The 19,429-nt window shown below is 45.1% G+C and overlaps 1 protein-coding gene across 7 annotated transcripts in view; it reads left to right on the plus strand.

The window, feature by feature from the left end:
• The window catches only part of DIXDC1 (DIX domain containing 1), a 124,733-nt gene that overhangs the window by 79,104 nt on the left and 26,200 nt on the right, over nt 1-19,429 (plus strand). For 6 of the 7 annotated variants that reach the window (XM_075604424.1, XM_075604425.1, XM_075604421.1 and 3 more), the window contains 5 exons: nt 11,704-11,816; nt 14,442-14,590; nt 16,426-16,515; nt 16,611-16,664; nt 18,037-18,087. In XM_075604424.1, coding sequence (XP_075460539.1) covers nt 11,704-11,816; nt 14,442-14,590; nt 16,426-16,515; nt 16,611-16,664; nt 18,037-18,087 — 457 coding nt within the window. The other variant, XM_075604428.1, reaches the window with a different exon arrangement.

Here is a 19,429-nt window from a genome sequence, read left to right on the forward strand (position 1 = left end):
TAACTGATAACAACTCGGACAAAAATTAAAGAAAAGTACTATTGCATACATTAAATAATCATTATCCACATATATATACACGTACAGTATGTGCATATGATATATATGTGCGTGTGTATATACACACACACATCAAGGATGAAGTGCTCAATAAATACATGAATAAAAACAGTATATTCTTAATTGTGGTGAAACAAAACATTGTTTTTTATACAGCATTGGAAACGGGAGTGGGGGGGGGAGGAGGAGGAGGGTTCTGGGGGTGTCCTTTGGAGCTGAACTGCAATACTTTTTAACTCCATAGAGCTTAGGTTCCCAAGCTATAATTATAGTTCCCTCCAGGGGATTTAAAATGGCCACCAAATCCTGCATTCCAATAAGAAGCCGCAACATCATCGGTTGCAGCTTCCTATTGAATTGATGTTTAATTACCCAGAAAGTAACACCGAAAACTACACTGGGACCCAGAGCTAAAAATAACACAGTTCAGCCTTGGGGGCCCCCTGCCCCTCCAGGTTTCAATGCTGTCAAAACAACTCAATGGGTTAATTCAAAGCGATTGCAGCTTTATACCCTTTTTCATGCAGGAGGTTTGGCGGCACCAGAGTGCCAATAAGCCTCTGGCATTTGCAGTCATGTGACCACTCCTGTAGCGATCACATGACCACTCTGCCCGATCTACCCTTACAAAATGATCATTTTTGCCATGACATGCCTAGAACATCAATAGGGCCTCGGCTTGCTAGTTCCATTCCAGGCATGCCAAAAACGTTTGATGTACCTGGTACAGGTACCCTGAAGGTTAATTTGTTACTCATTATAATCAAATGAATTGTAACTGATTGTAATAAAAAGCAGATGTTAATATATTATAGATATATTACAGAGTTGAAACATCTTTTTAACCTGGCAGGCCACGGTGCCCTCATGATGTACTAGGTATGCCACGGGCACTTGCTCGTATTCCAGGGCAGATCGGACGAGGAGCGCCCCCCATTTCCTGTCTCCGGGTTCTGATTGCGTCATCGCTCCAAGAGTGATCACATGATGACGCGCAAGCACCAAGGCTCCGGTGGCACTCTGGCAGCCGGACCCCAGGCACTAAAAAAAAATTGTTGCTCAATGTATTTAGTCACCTTGCTGTGATTGAAAGGTGTGCGAGGTTTCTCTCTTTATTTGATAAGAGCTGTGCCTTGCCAGTTTATCACAAAGTGCTGTCAAACCTCTTGGACCCTCGTGCTTCTGAACCAACCAGATCTTATCACACAAGAGACAACACTCATCTACACTATGAACGTTGCATCAATCAGCTAGGGGGGCAGAAGCGATGTGAGTCAGGAAGGGGTTGACTGATAGTTGGGGGTAGCTAGATAAGTCAATACAGGCATGCCCCGCATTAACGTACGCAATGGGACCGGAGCATGTATGTAAAGCGAAAATGTACTTAAAGTGAAGCACTACTTTTTTCCACTTATTGATGCATGTACTGTACAGCAATCATCATATATGTGCATAACTGATGTAAATAACGCATTTGTAATAGGCTCTATAGTCTCCCCGCTTGCGCACAGCTTCGGTACAGGTAGGGAGCCGGTATTGCTGTTCAGGACGTGCTGACAGGCGCATGCGTGAGCTGCCGTTTGCCTATTGGGCGACATGTACTTACTCGCGAGTGTACTTAAAGTGAGTGTACTTAAAGCGGGGTATGCCTGTACATAAGCTAATTTCAGCCACTGAAAACCCTCTGCCGAGCAAGAGCGCTTTTATAAGACAGAGTCTCACGTCTCACATTCTGGGGAGTATGTACGGAGATAAATCTGAATTTGTTTTGAGGATCAAAAGTTTTGTATGTATATTTTTATTTATATAGCGCCATCCATAGTAACATTAATAGGAATAAGCGCTTCAGACATAAAAGTAGACATTTGGAAAGCGAGTTCCTGCCCGAAGACCTTACAATCTAAGTGCTCTGTAGTGCTGAAAGTATTGCAAACCTTTATAAAATGTGCATCGTATGTATGAAGGCTTCACGCATATGACACATGGTTCGTAGCTAGAAATTCATTTTGGAGCGTTGAAAATAATACGTTGAAATAATAGCCTACATAATGAAACATCCCTGCTGTGTCACATAAATGTTTGGGTTGATACATACAACTTCATTCTGTATAAGACTATTAATAGATTGTATGTGCAAGTTGATGTTAGGCTATTTTAACGCACTTGCTCCTATATGGGGCCACAGAAACATTCCATTAAAGATGCAACATATTTTAAATCTTACAATATATGTTTTTATTTTTTATTTTATTAGTTCTGTCGTATTAGATTAAAAAAAGTTACTCTTTTTTGTTTTCTGTTTTTATTCAACTCTTAATGGCATTTTTAATGAGTTTTAAAGCATCCTTTGATATCTATAGCAGGTTTTAATCCCCCTCCCAAGCAGTGAAAGATTTGCAACACTTTGCTGTTTGTGATCATTTGTTGCAAATGTTCCCAGCAGTTTGAGCTGCAAACTGTAACAATAGATAATGTTACCCTAGTAATAATATAAGGCAGCATCCATAGGGCAGGAGACGGCGCGAGTGACGTTGCTCGCGCCAAAAACACACTAGGACGCCAATGTGTATGTCTATAGTGCGTGTGCACAAGCGCCACAGGGAGACCGGTGCTTAGCGCGCCAACAAAGTTTTAATTTCCCCCCCATTGCACAAACATGCCGGCCACGAATCTCGGCAAATACAGGCGCGCGTGACGTCACGCTTTTGGTTGCCATCTTCTGCTGAATGATAACCGGGATATTTTAATTTTTTTAAAAAAGTTTTTTATTTATATATATTTTTTCTTCTTTGACTTTCCTTCTATGGTGGCTCTGCGACGACAAATGGCATCGCGTTACCATGACAATGAGACGTCACGGCACCATGAGGTGTCACGCAGCGCCGCAGGGTGTCTTGTTGTCATGGCAATGTAACGCTTCCTGGCGCCATGATGTCATGGCGACGCCATTTTGACGGGACCATGCAGGGAGAGATGCCAGTTAGCTCACCTCACCCGGAGATTTGAAATGTAAACCCGTAGCCCGGAGATAGATTAGCGAAACCTGTAGTCGCCGGGTCAAACCCGGAGTGGTGGTAACCCTGCATACAAATAAGAAATAAATAACGTTGGGAAGTGGTATTGCTGCTGTAACATCTATACACCTGGAGGTCTCTGCCCCGAGGAGCTAACAAAGTAAAACGTATTAATATCTTCATATGTATATGAATATCGTGTGTGTGCGTGACTGTGTGTGTGTGTGTGTGTATATATATTGGACAAAATGGCCGCACACACTGAGTTCAATGCCTCAGCATAGGAGTTAGTGGTGCTCGGTAAAAAGCAACAGATAACGGTCAGAGAAGATCAGAAAAACTGATCAAAATACTAGCACAGCACTAGAAAATCAAAATAATAAAGGTTTATTTAATCCAACATGTAGACATAGCCCTTACACTGTATATATGTGATCCAGGTAGTTTTAATGTTGATTACAGAGCAGGACCGGAGCATAAATACATCAATTTTACTTCCAGGCGAAAAGTGCAGTCAGATTCTGATGGACGCTCCCTTCTCTCCAGCCTTCTGTTCAAATGGTATTGATTATCAATCTAGACCTTGCTTTATTTATAAAGCAGATGACCCCAATTTCAAAGTTCTCTCTGGCAATTTGTTAAAACATATTGATTATGTCAGTTATAGATGTTAAACACATACACATTTTATTAGTCAGCAACAAGAAACGTCATATTGTGGTTAGTGGGAGTGGATACATGTTTTTTTCTGACACATTTCTTTCTTTAAAGCTGAATTTTCTATTGTAGTTGATATCTAAATGTTTTTTTATTTGCTTATTGTGGCACCCATTCCCTATAAAATCACCACTGTGTATATATTAATATATATATTTATTTAAAGCACCAGGCCCGCCAACAGGGGGTGGTCAGCCGGGGTTGGCGTCCCGGGCCCCGTGAGTGCCCGGTTTATTTAAATAAAAAATGCTGGCAATCCCCATGCGCAGGGAAAGCAGGGTGTCCGGCCTGCTGCCTGTGGGCCCGCTCCCAACGTGGGATGGAGGGGAAGCGCCGTGGTGAGTCCGCCAACCCGGCTTCCCCCGCCAATCCATCTTCCCCCGCGCCCGCCAATCCATCTTCCCCCGCGCCCGCCTCCTGCCCCGGCCAGCAGCCGCAGAATTAGCCCGCCAGTCTCGCCCTGCCCCCCCCCCCAGCCGCCTACCTCCCGCACTCCCCCGCGCCCCCGGGGCCTGCCTCCCATATCGGGGGCAGGGGGGAAGCGCTCCTTTCATTTGTCCTGGGCCCTATGATTTCTGTTGGCGGCCCTGTAAAGCACCAATCCTCCCCCACCCCCAGAAGCCTACAGTATATGGAGTTTAACTCATATTATGTTAGTATCTTGCAAAGTTTTTTGGTGTTAAAAATCCTGATTTTCTTAATTTCATGTTCCTGAGGTTACCGTGGTAACTTTTGGATTGCACTGGGCTCAGGGGAGAGCTCCACTTTAACCTTCCGGGCAGCTTTGGAAAGTGCAAGATGTTTCTTAAAGCAAGGAAAAATATAAAGCCGAGCAATGGCAGTCAGCGCAGACAGCTGCTTTTAACGTGCAAAAACTGAGCGACTTACTTATTTTTTTCTATTTAACGCCTTCGCTGCAAGGTGGGCCAGCATTGCATTGATCTGGCAGTGAAGGGGTTATATGATGCAGGTCAGTTTAGTAACATCTATCCTGGAGATGCAATAAGTGAAAGCTTTCAGTCATAGAACGCCTTTTTTCCCACTTTGATCCTATGTTTTTTTTGTTATGTAAAGCTCAGGGTACACACCTGGGTAATAATATCATTATTAGCTTATTAGCATATATGTGTCTTTGAAACCAGGTGATCATGTTAGTTGATATAATCAGGCCTTAAAAAGTAGTGATACTGTGTCTGATTACAAGAGGTTCTAAACAAGGGGTGGTTAACTCCAGTCCTCAGGTCAGGTTTTCAGGATATCCCTGCTTCAGCACAGGTGATGCAGTCTTCGATTGAGCCACGTGTGCTGAAGCAGGGATGTCCGGGAAACCTGACCTGTTAGTGATTGTTGAGGACTGGAGTTGGCTACCCCTGGGTTAGAACGTTATTCATATTCAGTGGAGCAGGAGTCTGTAACCGTAAGGGTTCCATTTTGCATGGTTCATACAATAATTTAGGTTTTAAAAACAGAAAGTGAGCAGGCTTTTTTTTTTTTTTAGTAGAAATTCCCTTTTCCTCCAAAATGAAGAAACGTAAAGCGGTTAAAAAGAAAGAAGTAGTGGTCCTCCTAGTTTGTAAATAAAAAGTAGTGGCACTTAGGATTGGTAAACAAAAAAAGCAATGCTCCTCCTAGTTTGTTAGTAGAAAGATTTGTAAATGAAAACGTAGCTGTATTTGTGGCTTGCAAATAAAAATGAGTGGTATATCAGGGTTGTTAATAAAATAGGAGTGGTATTTCAGGATGGTAAATTAAGAAGTAGTGATACTCTACATCACTATATAAGTTTTTTTTTTATTTCCCCATCTGCTTCCCACAATTAATGAGGTATTTGGCCTTTTCAGCTGCTGGTTAACCAGAGCGGCGTTATTAAGATAAGTGCGTCCCCTGCGTGATCAGTAGGGACCACCTGGTACTCTGCTTCTTTTACATTTCTAATCATCTTCCCCGGATCGATTGTTGATTTAAAATACCCCTCTCCTATACGCTGAAATGTATTCATATTCAGAGCTATTGCTGTCTAACTCACTCGGGTGTATTTAGAGAGGCAATCCCTCCTAGGACCAAAGTGTGCTAACGGCAGTTACATGTTTAAGGGCTCACATCTGGGTGATTGATGCTTTTTTTTTAACCCAAATCTGACATCTTCACATATTTTTAAATAATGTACAGAAGTCCGTGTGTAAACGTGCTGAGCTGAGACTTGGGAGGGTTAGATTTCCTCTGGCTGCTCCCTTGTGTCTGTCACTGTGTGTTCTGCAAGAGTTGGCACAGGCAGAACCCCTTTCATCCTCTCCTTATCGGCTCTCTGATAGGCACGGGGGCGGGATAAGAGTAAGGCCGCGCTTATAGTGCCGGCGCCCGAAAACAAATACATTGCCGCCGCCGCGTGAGCTTATAGTGCACACGACGGAGCCGTTGCGAAAACCTGAAGCCGCCAAAATTTTATTTTTCAAGGGCCGTCACGTGGCAGCCCTTGAACAAATCAAATTGACGGAATCCCGCGACCCGGCGAAACATAACTTTCGCCGGTGGCGACGGGTGACGTCACCCGCCGTGTCGCCGTCGTACTATAGGCACGGCCTAAAGAAAACACTGGATTGACAAACACTCCTCCATGCACTGGCCCCTAACAAGTGCAACATATATTTACATTCCAGAGAAACAAAGAGGCAAAGGGCCTCATGCAGAGAGCAGCGCTAACAGGGAAAGCGGCATGTTTTGCCGAATTCTGCCTTTAGAAAGGCAGATAATAGCGATGTTTTAAAAAAAGCGCCACTTTTTTTTTTTTTTCCTGGAACCCTTCCGCGCGGCTGGAGAGAACCTAATCTCTCCAGTGTTTAAAACGGCCGTATTCAGAGAGCCGCGAACACCATCTAGTGGCTGTTCGCGCCAAAAAAATGGCGAGATTTTCTACATTTTGCTTCTCCACCAAGAAGCTGGCGCTCGGCGGCCGGTGGGGGAGAAAAAAAAAAAACTCGATTTTTTTCCGACTAGTTTCAACAGCGCTCATATCGCTGGTTGAAACTCTCCATATGCAGAAAGGATTGTAAATGCAGTTTTATGCCCTTTCTGCATATGGAGAAAAAAACTCTCCATTAAAGCTAAATTTTATTCCCCTCTCCAATTTTAAATAGCGCTGCTCTCTGCATGAGGCCCAAAATCTTTGATTGTAGCATGGTTAGATTAGTGTCAGAAAGCCAATGAGATTGTTCAATTGTTTACAAGCGGTTGCTTTTTTGGGAGGGCCGGCTACATTAAATTGCACTTTTAAATGTGTGTTAAGGAGGGTGACCCTTTGACCCTTTCTCTTCCAGAGGGGCCAACAACATACTGTACTGCTTTCAATAAATTAGCTTTTCTTTCATGATTCTGGGGCTGTCCTATGGAACCCGACTAACGGGGTAATTCTGTATTGTCCCAAGTGGCTGTTACTTAAAGGAGTCTGGGGATTTTCGGCTGAAGACATCCCGAATGGCCACATCAGCACATATTGAATTTACTTCTAAATCCCTTGTCTAGTATCCTGCGCAGAAGGGTTCAGTCCCATTCATGACAATGGAGCTGGCCTCTTCTCTAGCGCTGGGTAGCAGCTTCACAGCACGATGAGCTATAGAGTCAAATGATAATGACAGCTGGGCAGCAGGCAATGTAATTAATTAACCCACCAGATAAGCAGTCTGGGCCTATAAGGGATTAGCGGCCCCTAAGCGTGTGCACCCCTGCAGAGTTATGCGACGTCACTGTCTGATCGCACAGGGTGGGGCAGAGCTGGCAGCTGCCACTTTGCTTCCAAGACTTTATCACAGATGTCATTTATACAAACAGAGGCTGGTGCTGCGTTAGCCCGTAGAATAGAGCAAGAAAGGTAGAAGTGAGACCCGTAATAGCGAACGCATGGTTAAAGAGTGCAAGCTCTCAGGACCACAGAGGTCCCTTTAGGCTGTTTTCTTTTTACCTTCAGATGTCATTTATGAAAGTCTCCTGGCTGCAAAATTGGGGCAAAATAATGACACCATATTTCTTAAAAAAAAAAAAAAATAGACCCCCAACAAACATTCCCATTGGAATAAATGCCATGCTGCTTGTTGGTAATATTTTGACACTGGTTTTGCAACTGTAGACTTTAATAAATAACCCCTCCACTCCCACAGATAGGAAGAGTTGCACAGTAGGTAACTTGTTTTGGGGCTTATGCACTCGGTCCCAAAATGATATTGGGGCACATTGCCATTCCTGCTCAATACAAACCTCATACTTCATTATAAAATTCTATGGAAAAACATTGTATTCAGGTCTTATTACTTAAAGTGGAATCTGCTCAATACTGCTTTATATCTGATCCCTATTTACGGCGACTTTAGAACGATTATATGAATGTATATCTTTATCTATAAAGCGCCCCCATGTACATAGCGCGTTAAAGCAGCAGTAACACACGTGACATAAATAGGAATAAGCGCTTCAGGCATAAAAGTAAACATTAGGAAAAGGCGGTTTATTTATTAACCTTTAAACTACCGGGGGTGGGGAGGGAGAATTACACTACCGTTCATGTGATCACCGCAGGAGCGATCACATGACCGTGCCGGGCACCGGAAACAGGGAGTAGGCTCCACTTCTGTTTAGATTGAGTTGACTGGTCAGCCCGATCACCCCCTAGAACAGCAGTGCACAAACTCCCCGCGCCTGCGCCCCCCCCCACCTGCTCACTCCTTGGTCGCACCCCCCCTCGCGTCTAATGATGTGTCAAATTACGCTGCGGAGTCATGTGACGTCACGTGACCCATGGCTTAATTTGACGTCACGTCTCCATTGCAACAGGCGTCATTTAACACTGCATTATCATAGAGACGCGTGACCAGAGCCGAGTAATTAAGTTTACAGAGGCGTCGTGCTCTCAGCGCGGGGCCTTTGTAAACGCCGTGCCCCCCCCCCCCCCCCCCCCCACTGAAAAGTCACGGGCCTCCCAGTTTGTGCACCACTGCCCTAGAACACAAGCAAGTGGCAATGACAGGCCTGGTACATCATAAGGTCACTGTAAAGGTTAAGTCAAAACATTCCCATTGAAACCAGTGGGCTTTCCTGGATAAATTTGGTGTTGTGTTTTTGCCCTAATTCTGCGCTGGTTTTCCAGGTTTTTATTACAGGATTAAAGCAGGGGGTCTCCGGAGCTGATCTGCGTTAATTTTAGTTTTGGAGACCTCCTGCTGCAAGAACTACTTACTTCCGTAGGGGGTGCCGGTATCTGCAGCCAGGAAACTTGTGCTGTATTGTATGTATGCATGTATGTATTTATTTATGTATGTATGTATGTATGTATGTATGTATGCATGTATGCTGTATTCTTACTTAGGCAGATAGTCACATATAGTAGGCAACAGTTTGTATATTTTTGGCTTGTTTGCTTTTAGGTGTAAATGTAACTTATTTGTGTCCTGTGAAAAATGAACGTTTTATTTTGTGACATGTATTGTTATCAGATACTTGCTTCCCTCCATGTATGGCTGTTTGGTTAAAAATGGAATTATCATTATTTTCAGTGGCCTGACAATATTCCTGTAGACGAAAACATTCCCTGAACAGTCTTATCACAGAAGAGACTGGCTGAGGATGAAACCATTAAAAGCTGATTGGCAGGAGTGATCACATGACCGCCACCGCGCTCCCAGCTGACGGAAGTGGAGAGGCTTGCCCAATTATCCCCTAGTGCAGGTGCGCTCAAGCCCCCCCAACAAGTCAGGTTTTCAGGATATCCCAGCTTCAGCACAGATGGTTCAATCAGAGGCTCAGTTGAAGACTGAGGCTGCGTCCATAGTGCAGGAGACGGCGCGAGCGACGGAAACAAACACTAGGACGCCAATGTATTCGTGCATAGTGCACAAGTGCGACGGGGAGATCGGTGCTTCGCGCTACAACCAAGTTTGAATTTTCCGCGGGACGACCGGGTCACGTGAGCGGTTTGCCCAATGAGGGCGAACCAGCTCCGTGACGTCACGGAACGCCTCCGTCACCTCTGCCTGCAGGACAGGACGCTTCCACTATGGCCGAGGCCTGAGCCTCTGATTGAGCCACCTGTGCTGAAGCAAAGACTGATTGAGCCACCTGTACTGAAGCAAAGACTGATTGAGCCACCTGTACTGATGCTGGGATATTCTGAAAACCTGACCTGTTGGGGCAGCTTGAGGACTGGGGTTTAGCACTCCTGCCCCAGAAAGCGAGCATGTGTGCCATGACATACCTTCTGCGTGCCTTGGCCTGTGAAGTATTAAGTACAAATTTAAGGGCCCTCTAGTGGTTATACCCAATACTTCACTTTAGTCAAATGGTGACAAATTATCCCTGTAAGGCCTCGGGCATGGTCAGCGCCAGTGCCTCAGCGTACCAGTGAGCCCCTGCAGCCGCAATGAGAGCGGCTTTAGCAGGGTCTTATGAAAAATTTAGTTTCAAGCACTCACGGGAGCGCAGGGCCAGTCACGTGAGCGGTTCGCCCAATGAGGCCGAACCAGCTCCATGACGTCACTGGCCCGCCCCCCCGACACACCCCCGGATGGCGCACTAACCAAGGCCAGAGAAAGCACCCGCTTTCCCTCAGCCTCAGCGCGCCTCCGCACGGGCTGAGTCACCATGGACTCAGCCTTACTCTTCTTTGAAGAACGAAACGAGCTGATAATGTATATTAACGTGTATTATGATTTTTGCTGTTAGACTTTCAGGACTATGGGCCATATTTACTAAATTGTGCTAAGCCATTTATATATATATTTATTTTATATAGCGCTGACAGTGTTTTCACAGAATTTTGCAGGCATAATGAGTCCCTGCCCTGCAGAGCTAACACAGGGCGCTAAACTGACTCGCCCAAGTCACAAGGAACCAACACTGGCCCATTTGAACTAGGTTCATTTGCTTGAAAGTCAGTGACAATGCTAAGATACTTTATTGACCATATTGTGCCTTAAATGGACAGCACTACCCAGGACTAAATCTGAAAAATATTTCTGAAACTTTCAAAATATTCATGTGAACTTGGGGCTTAGGGCTTTTTGCAATCTTTATGTCATGTCTTTGGGTGAAGACTGCCAGTTCTCAAAACCACAGGTAAATTGTTTTATTTGCCCTATTTTTTTGTTTGCAAAGTAAGTATGAAGCTGTCGCAAACAGTTAAACAAATGCTTGATTTTAGTGTTCATGACATAAAGCGATGCGTATTTATTAGTGGAAAAGGCCTTATGCCTGCATTACAGTGTTCACATGGCAACCTCCGAGTTTATTCTCGCTTGCTCCTCCCCACCAGGCAGCACTGAGCTGTTTTCCATGCAGACTTCAGAGACTTATCAGAGGAACTGTCTTATCTTGAGCTTCTCTGATAAGACTCTTTGAAGTCCAGTGATGTCACAAATGTGGAGGCGGTTAGCAGCTGTGTACATTTTAGGTGTGGGGTGATAATAGACATACACAGTTTTTGCAAGCTAAAAACCCAAACCCACTGCATTATATAGGTATATATTTGTTTGTGTCAATTGGTCACTAACTGCACTGTAGCTCGCACACAGCACATACAGTGCTTCTTAATGTTAACCTCTTAGGCACTGCATACATATCTCGCATCCCATGCTATTGCTTATATTATTTTTTTAATTCCCCTTCTCGCTATGCAGTGGCAGAAATACAAAATCCACAGTATAACATTAGCAGTCTAGGAGCTGCTGATAGGGTCTAACCTTCACATGGTCGCAGGCTTCAATTGTTTTGGCCAAAAGATTGAACTAAATGACCCATACTTCTGGGAAGAAAAAACATATAGCAATGAAGTACATAATGTGTATTTTGGGGATAATAGACGGCCTGCTGTACACCGTGCTGAAGTATTCTTTAACATTTCCTGTTTCCTATCTTTTCCTGGGTGCCACAGCCTGGCGTCACCGAGTCCCGTACACAGCGCAAACTCGGAGTCCAGCACCACCCCGTGCGAGGGGAAGGCGGCATTCACTGTCATCCAGTCTGAGGACAACATTGCTAAGAAAGGTACAGCTGAAACTCCAGGAGGCTCAATTAAAGCAGCAATACCACAGCCCTCCTTTTCTCTCTCTTTATTTCTTATTTGTATATGTAACACATGTGACAATGTATAATTCTACATTCTTACCTACGCTGGCAATCGTTTAATACTCCTGTTATAAATCTGTCGAAATCCTGATTGTGTGGCTAACATAATGGCTGCTTCAGTCAGTGTAACTCAGCAGCTACAGTGTATCCTTATATTAGCAAGGTAATGTTATCTATTGTTACATTTTGCAGCTCAAACTGCTGGGAATATTGGCAGCAAATGATCCCAAACAGGAAAGTGTTACAAAGACCTTAGGTCAAGCCGGGCCCGGTGTCAGCGGGGGGGGGGGCCGGCCGGCGCTGCAAATTTCCCCCAACCTCTGCCAAGGCCCTGCTGCCAGTCACGGCCGGGCCCCGAATCTCAGCTGCCTGCACAACCTTTCCTCTCTCTGTCCCATGCCGCCGAGCTTCCACTGCCGGCGTGCACCGGGTTTCTGACGTCAGCACACGACGCGCCGGGGTTCTGACGTCAGCACACGACGCACCGGAATCTGGGCCAAGCTTACTTCAGGCGCACTGATGTCAGAGCCCCGTCGCACGCTGGCAGTGGAAGCTCGGCGGCGTGAGACAGAGAGAGGAAAAGTCCTGCAGGCAGCTGAGAGCCGGGGACCGGCCGCGACCGGCAGCAGGGCCTGGCCAGAGGTCGGGGGCAATTTACAGCGCTGGCCGGCCAGGCCCCCTCAGCCAGCGGGCCCGGGACACCAGCCTCGGCTTTCTCCACCTCTCGGCAGCCCTGGTGGTCACCTAGGTCTGGAGACCCGTCAGCTTTCGAATCCGTAACAATACTGTAAATTGAATCCCCAGTCCCCAGTCTGTTTTAGTTAGTTAGTTTAGAGCAGTTCAGGCAGGCTGCCCATGAGCGTGCTATCAGAGACCTGACCGGTCTAGGATATTTGGTTGTGGCCATCTCGTCGCGACCAAATCCCCGCCGACGTTTTGCCGCCAGTCACCTCGCCGCAGGGATCCGCCACTGGCCACTTTGCCGCTAAGGTAAGTCACTAACCTTAGCCCTTACACTAAAACCCATTAATCGTAACCCCTAATACAAACACTACCCTCTACTCTAAAAACCTTAACCCCTTATCCTAAAACCCCTAAAGTTAACCCCGGCGCCGCCCCTGGGCACTTACATGTGGTGGCCGCCTCCTTGCCGCCACCCTCCTTCTCCATTTGAATCCCTGCGTCAAATGACACCACGGACGTCACCAACATAACTGCGCACGGCGCAGCGTTGCCATGTTAACCAACGTCATGATGTCATTTACCATTACATTGCCATGGCAACGAGACGCTAGGTGACGTCACGTTGGTGACGTCTGCGGCGTCATTTGACACTTGGATTCGATTGGAGAAGGAACGCGATTGGAGAAGGAACGCGATTGGAGAAGGAAGGCGATTGGAGAAGGAAGGCGATTGGAGAAGGAAGGCGATTGGAGAAGGAAGGCGATTGGAGAAGGGTACTGTAAAGTATAGTGCATATAGTACATCCCAGTGCCCGCTGCTCTTGGGTAAGTCACTTTATTTCCCTGTGCTTTAAATACCAAGATCTGTTTGTAGTCTCATTAGGATAGGGACTCATCGTGCCTGTAACGTTTCATGAACATGTCAGTGCTGCGTACACTGTCAATAAGACAAATATTACCATTCATGTTAAAAAAAATGTTATTATAAAAAGGATTGAAATACTTGGCTTTTTTTAATTTTGTGTCAGTCAGCGGCTTTTTACCTATTAAACATAATATTGTCCTGAGTCCACTTTCATCCTGGACTGTGTGGGACTGGCTCTTTTAAAGGAGCAATCCCTCCATAGTGAACCAATTCCAGTGACTTGTTTAAGGGTCTCCTCTGGGTAATTGATACCTCTTTAACTCAAATCTGACACCTATAAGTATTTTACATTTATTTTAAAGTTAGACTTGGGAGGGGTTTGATTTCTTCTGGCTGCTCCCTTTGTGTGTGACGTCACAGCCATAGTCCCGCCCTACTAACCTATTCTTTACTGGTCCTTCGATAAGCAGTGGCAGATTTGTCATTAGGCGCGACAGAGGCCCCACTCTCTTCCCCTCTGATTGCCGGGGGAGAGTTTGGGTCCTCCTGTACAGTTCTTACCTACTCCTTTGTGCCGCGCTCCGCCTTCGTGCCGCCCCTCCTCCTAAAATAATGCCGCAACATCACGTTACTATGGCAACAAGACGCCATGCGACGCCACGTTGCCATGGCAACACGATGCCATGTGGGGTCGCAGCGTCATTTGACGTTGAAGAAGGATGAGGGCGACAAGAAGGAGGCGCGTGGCACCAGATAAGGGCCTAAGTGCGCCAGTTTTCTAAATCCGACCCGGGTTGATAAGGACGGGGTTGACAAACACTTCCCCATTCAGAGACCCCTACGACATTAAACTGGCCCACTATGTGACACTGCACCTTGAAGGAGTGTGGAAGCATTCTGCGCGGTTTCTGTTAAAGGTGATGTTCACCTTTAGGTGCTGCACCTTTAGTTCTGCTGTATAATGTCTATAACTATGGGTCTCTTTATTGGTTACAGAAGAGAGCATCTGTCTGTCCCTCCCTGACTGTCGAGCTGCTAGCCCAACTATATACCCAGAGACCTCATGGGAGGAGCATCTGCTGGAGCAACAGGACCACTTAGAGAAAGAGATGGATGAGGCAAAGAAAATGATCTCTGGGTTACAGGTACGTTTAGTGGTACAGGTACGTTTAGTGGTGCAGGTACGTTTAGTGGTGCAGGTACGTTTAGTGGTGCAGGTACGTTTAGTGGTGCAGGTACGTTTAGTGATGCAGGTACGTTTAGTGGTGCAGGTACGTTTAGTGGTGCAGGTACGTTTAGTGGTGCAGGTACGTTTAGTGGTGCAGGTACGTATAGTGGTGCAGGTACGTATAGTGGTGCAGGTACGTTTAGTGGTGCAGGTACGTTTAGTGGTGCAGGTACGTTTAGTGGTGCAGGTACGTTTAGTGGTGCAGGTCTCCCAATATGTCTTACAGTGGGAGGGACCTCCACATTTGCCCTTTGAAACAGTGAACCAACATTATTTTTTTTCGTGGCGATTTATTGATTATTTTAAAAAGGCCCAAAGCCTGCAGTAATGTCCACATGGCAATTCCTGCGGGTTATTCCCACGATCTCCACTCAACAAAGCAGCACAGAGCTGTTGTCCAGGTAGACTTCAAAGTTTCTTATCAGAATGTGTTTTGTTTTTTATCAGATAAGGTTCTTTGGCCCAGATCCTCTATGCTCCATTAAATCAGGCCAAATATAGTATTGAACGTTATTTTTCCTGTGTTTAACTCAAATCCACTAATAATAATAACTTTTTCAAGCATCGCTTTTCTCCCAATGGGACTCAAAGCGCTTCACAATTACAGTATAGTGCGCGGTACAGACACAGTCCCTGCCCAGATGAAATGATATCTATGTTTTTGGTGCCTGAGGCACAGAGAGACTTTTAAAGTCCAATGTCACAAGGAGCCGACACCGGGATTTGAACCAGGTTCTCCTATCAGAGTCAGTGTCTTTACTCACTGAGCCGTTCCTTCTCCCTAAGCTTTTCTCCGGTGTTTTATGACGTCATGTGACATCACGTTGCCATGGCGATGCATCGCTAGCAGTTGCCGGAGACAAGGTAAGGGACTTATAGAGGCCTTGCGCGCTCCCTTGTCATTTAATTGAAATATTGTGGGTGTAGGAAAGAGCGCGGGGCCTCTATAAGTGCTGCGCCCCCCCCCCCCCCCAGAAAATCTTGCGCCCCCCAGGTTTAACTCATTAGTATAGGGTTAACACTAGTTTAATGTAGCACCACCTTGAGTTAGCTTCAAATATCCTGACCCTCACATCAAATTGCGATTTCTTCCCAGACGGATTTGCATGGAAAATTGCACTTTAATGAATCTCTCTAACTTACTTTGCGTATCTCGAAATGGCTACAGATGTAGTACAACTTTATGTTTTCGGCACCCGGGCAAGACGTGTCACCCTGTAACTGCACCGCTGCGGGGGGAAGATCTGGAAACAGGGCCCCCCGCAGCGCGATTGCGGAAGCACCATCTCCGGGAGTGCGGCTTTAAGCATTTTCAGCCGTGGCTCTGGAGACAGAAAGTCTCACCATGTCTGTATATCCCTCCTGTCATTCTGGGCCATATAGCAAGAGCTGGAACAGTGGAACCCAGCATCAGAAGCCCAACTCTTATAGGGTTTTACCAAACAAAAAGGCAGAGAGGGTGTGCTGATAAAGATCAATAGGGGAGCAGTCAGTGTGGGGACCAACAGAGAGAGAGAAAGGAGTTGCAGACACCTTTCCTTATTTAAAACTGAAATATTTATATTAGTTTAGATAGTAGGAGGCGTGGGGGTGTTAGGACTCTGGCATTTTTGTCAAAAACATCAGTGTACAGTATATACCAGGTTTAAGAGTTATAATGGCGCTATGTAGACTGTATTTAAATAAAGCTCTGTAAAAGGATCCAGTGCTTCATTCAGGTTCCCTGGTTATAGTATTGTGTTTCCCATTCAGGCGCTGCTGTTAAATGGATCCCTTCCTGAGGATGAACAAGAGAGCTTGTTCTCCCTGCGCGAGGACGGGGCGTGCCCAGAAGAGCAACTGGTGAGACCTTTCCTCCTCTTACCATTCGGACCTTGTGCGTGCTGTTACTGACACTCAGACACTGCGGGAGCTCACTGCGTCTGCTTTACTTTCAGGTCATCATCAAAAGTCGTCTGGACCAAAGCATGCACGAGAACCAGTCTCTGAAGGTAAATCAGTAACTAGGCAGCAAACTAGAAAGCTTTGATGGAAGAAGATAATATTGTGGCCTGATCAAAGATACACTGTCAATGTCACATTTTGTTGCTTCATTACAAAAGGGTCACATGCAACAGAGGTGTTGATGCATTTCCATCTAGCCATTAATTCCGTAATACAAATTACGAGGAACATTCCGACCGTAACCCCTTCAGTGACAGAGTATCCTGCCACCTCTTTCGTCACAGACACTCCTGCACGGACGGATCACATGATCTGTTCCAGACCGTGAGTGAAAAGGAGGGTCCCCCCTTCAGCGTAGTTCACACTTGGAACACCTAGCAAATGGCCATGATGTACTATAGAGTGGCACTTTTCATGACAGTAACTGATATACATAATTAAGGCATTGATGGGGTTAAAAGTCCGGTATCTTCCGATTTGTGCTGTTGAAAATGTATTCCGCTCTGGGAGCAGCAACCCATTGCATTCAATTCATCAGACTTTTTAATATGCAACCGTCTAGCGCTCGTACCTCGCTCTTCAAAAATACTTCAATTCCAATTCTGTAAATAAAAAAAAGTTCAGCTTTTATTAGTATAGGAAGCAGCATACACTGCGAAACGCGTCAGGGGTGTAACGATCCAGGGAGCTACGCTTCCCTCTGGCCGGGTATGTGCTGAAAACACTTACTGTCGTGTTAAGAAGAATGCTAATAGAAGTTTTTTTATTTAAAGAATTGGCAGTCGGTAAAGAGTTTTGTTTTTTCTTATTTACTCATTGATGCAATAGAAGACGTTTCACTTTTATAGCTGGGAATTCTATAGACAATTAATATTACCGGCACATAGGGGAGGTCTCTAATGACTAACTTAAGCAGACTTTCTTTAAGCATATGTGCATGTATCTGTTGCTTACACATTACAGTACATCACTAATATGGAATGAAATTGTATTGCAGTCTTTCTAATTCGCTTTCTCTTAGGCTGCGTCCCCACTGGCGCTGAGCGTGCAAAAACAGGACGCCCGGCGCTCATGCTTAGAGAGTTGGTGACGTCACCGCTCTTAAGCATGAGCGCGGTCAGCGCCAGCGGGGACCCAGCCTGAGATTCGTGTAAGTGCCAGTCTGTGCTACTGCAGAGTATACATTCTGGAAGGGAGCTTAAAAAGGGACAAAGGTTAAAATTGGGTCAAGTCAACTTTTCGGTGTTTTTGGTGTTAGGCTATAGCAACACATTGCAAAGTCTAGGTGTCGTAGGCATGATTTGTACCCACAAACTTGTGTATTCAAGACGAGCACCTTAACCACGGCACTGGGTGATTTGAGAGCCACTTGTTCCTGTGCAGGCGTATTTAGCTCATTCGAATGCTCTGTGATTGCAGAATGAACTGCTGAGCTGCAAACAGGAAAACCGAAACATACAGGGTATCAAGGTAAGGAGAACAATCAGGGTTTTGTTAATGAAATTATACACCCTGCTGATCTGGATTTGACTGGTTTTTAATATTACTCTGTTAACCTTAAAGGTGCAATCTCAGGTAACCGGACAGAAAACGTCATTTTGTAAAGAATTTGACTGTCTAATTGTCTTCCATAAACAAAGCTGACCAGGCTAATAGCAAAGATTTGCCTGCTTTCATTTTTGAAGGAAATTACTTGCAAGTTGAATTTCTTAGGGGCCTGTGAATGGGGGAGTGTTCAATTGTTTTCTTTACTCTTATCCCACCCTGTGCTTATCAGTGGAACAATGAGGGGAAAGAGGGGGGCTCTGCCTGTGCAAACTCTTGTAAAACACACAGTGATGTCAGACACAAGGGAGCAACCAGAGGAAATCTAACCTGGCCCAGTCTCGGCTCCGCATATTTATAAACTGACTTAAAAATATATATTTAAAAATACTTACAGCTGTCAAATTAGTGTAAAAAAAAGGCATCAATCATCCAGAAGAGAGACTTTAAACAGGTCACTGGAATTAGCTTGCTTTGGTCCTAAGAAGGACGTAACAGTTTGGCTTTGGCAAGGGTTTTGTGATGTTTATTAGGGCCCATGACGAGGGGAACTAACCATAGAACAGGTGTGAGACACAGAACATCTGTACAAAGGTACAAGCAGTGCAGGCGAATGCATTAATGGGGCTCTCAACAAGCATCTATCATATTTAAAGAGGCAGTCTTTCCTAGTATTAAACTATACTAATGGCCGTGCCATGTAGGTTAAAACTAGGTTATTGTTGCCTTAGTTAAAAAAAATAAAAGCAGACAAGTGTAAGTATTTTAAAGTATTTTTAAATAACGTTTTGATGTTTTCACAGTAACCAAATGTGCTGTGTGGTTTTTACTTTCTTTATTTAATCTCTATTGGTGATAAAACGTTTTTCAATCCTCAAATTCACAGGCAAACACTTTTTTATTTTTGTTTAATCTTGTCTTTATATTTGTATGTAATAAGTACAAACTCAACCGACTCCCCCAAAAAAGAAACAGGTTCATTTTTCACAGGCTATAAATAGGTTTAGTTGCTTTGTCATGGAAGCCAGTTCCATTGACAAATTGCTTAATCTTTTAGCCCACTAAATAGGACAGCGCCTTTTAAAGCAGATGAATGACGCTTTTTTCAGCTCAGAGGACCCCCTCGGTTTCCAAGATATTTCCCGGTAAAGTTATCTGTATAGCTTCTTGGTTTTTAAAGGGGATTTCAATGGCTTCCGATGTGGCGGCTTCCTACTGCCCTAAGACTTGACAGCCATTTTTGTTCCCCTGGAGGGAGATTTAAACC

Source organism: Ascaphus truei, chromosome 6 (assembly GCF_040206685.1).
Source record: "Ascaphus truei isolate aAscTru1 chromosome 6, aAscTru1.hap1, whole genome shotgun sequence".
Lineage (NCBI taxonomy): Eukaryota > Metazoa > Chordata > Amphibia > Anura > Ascaphidae > Ascaphus > Ascaphus truei.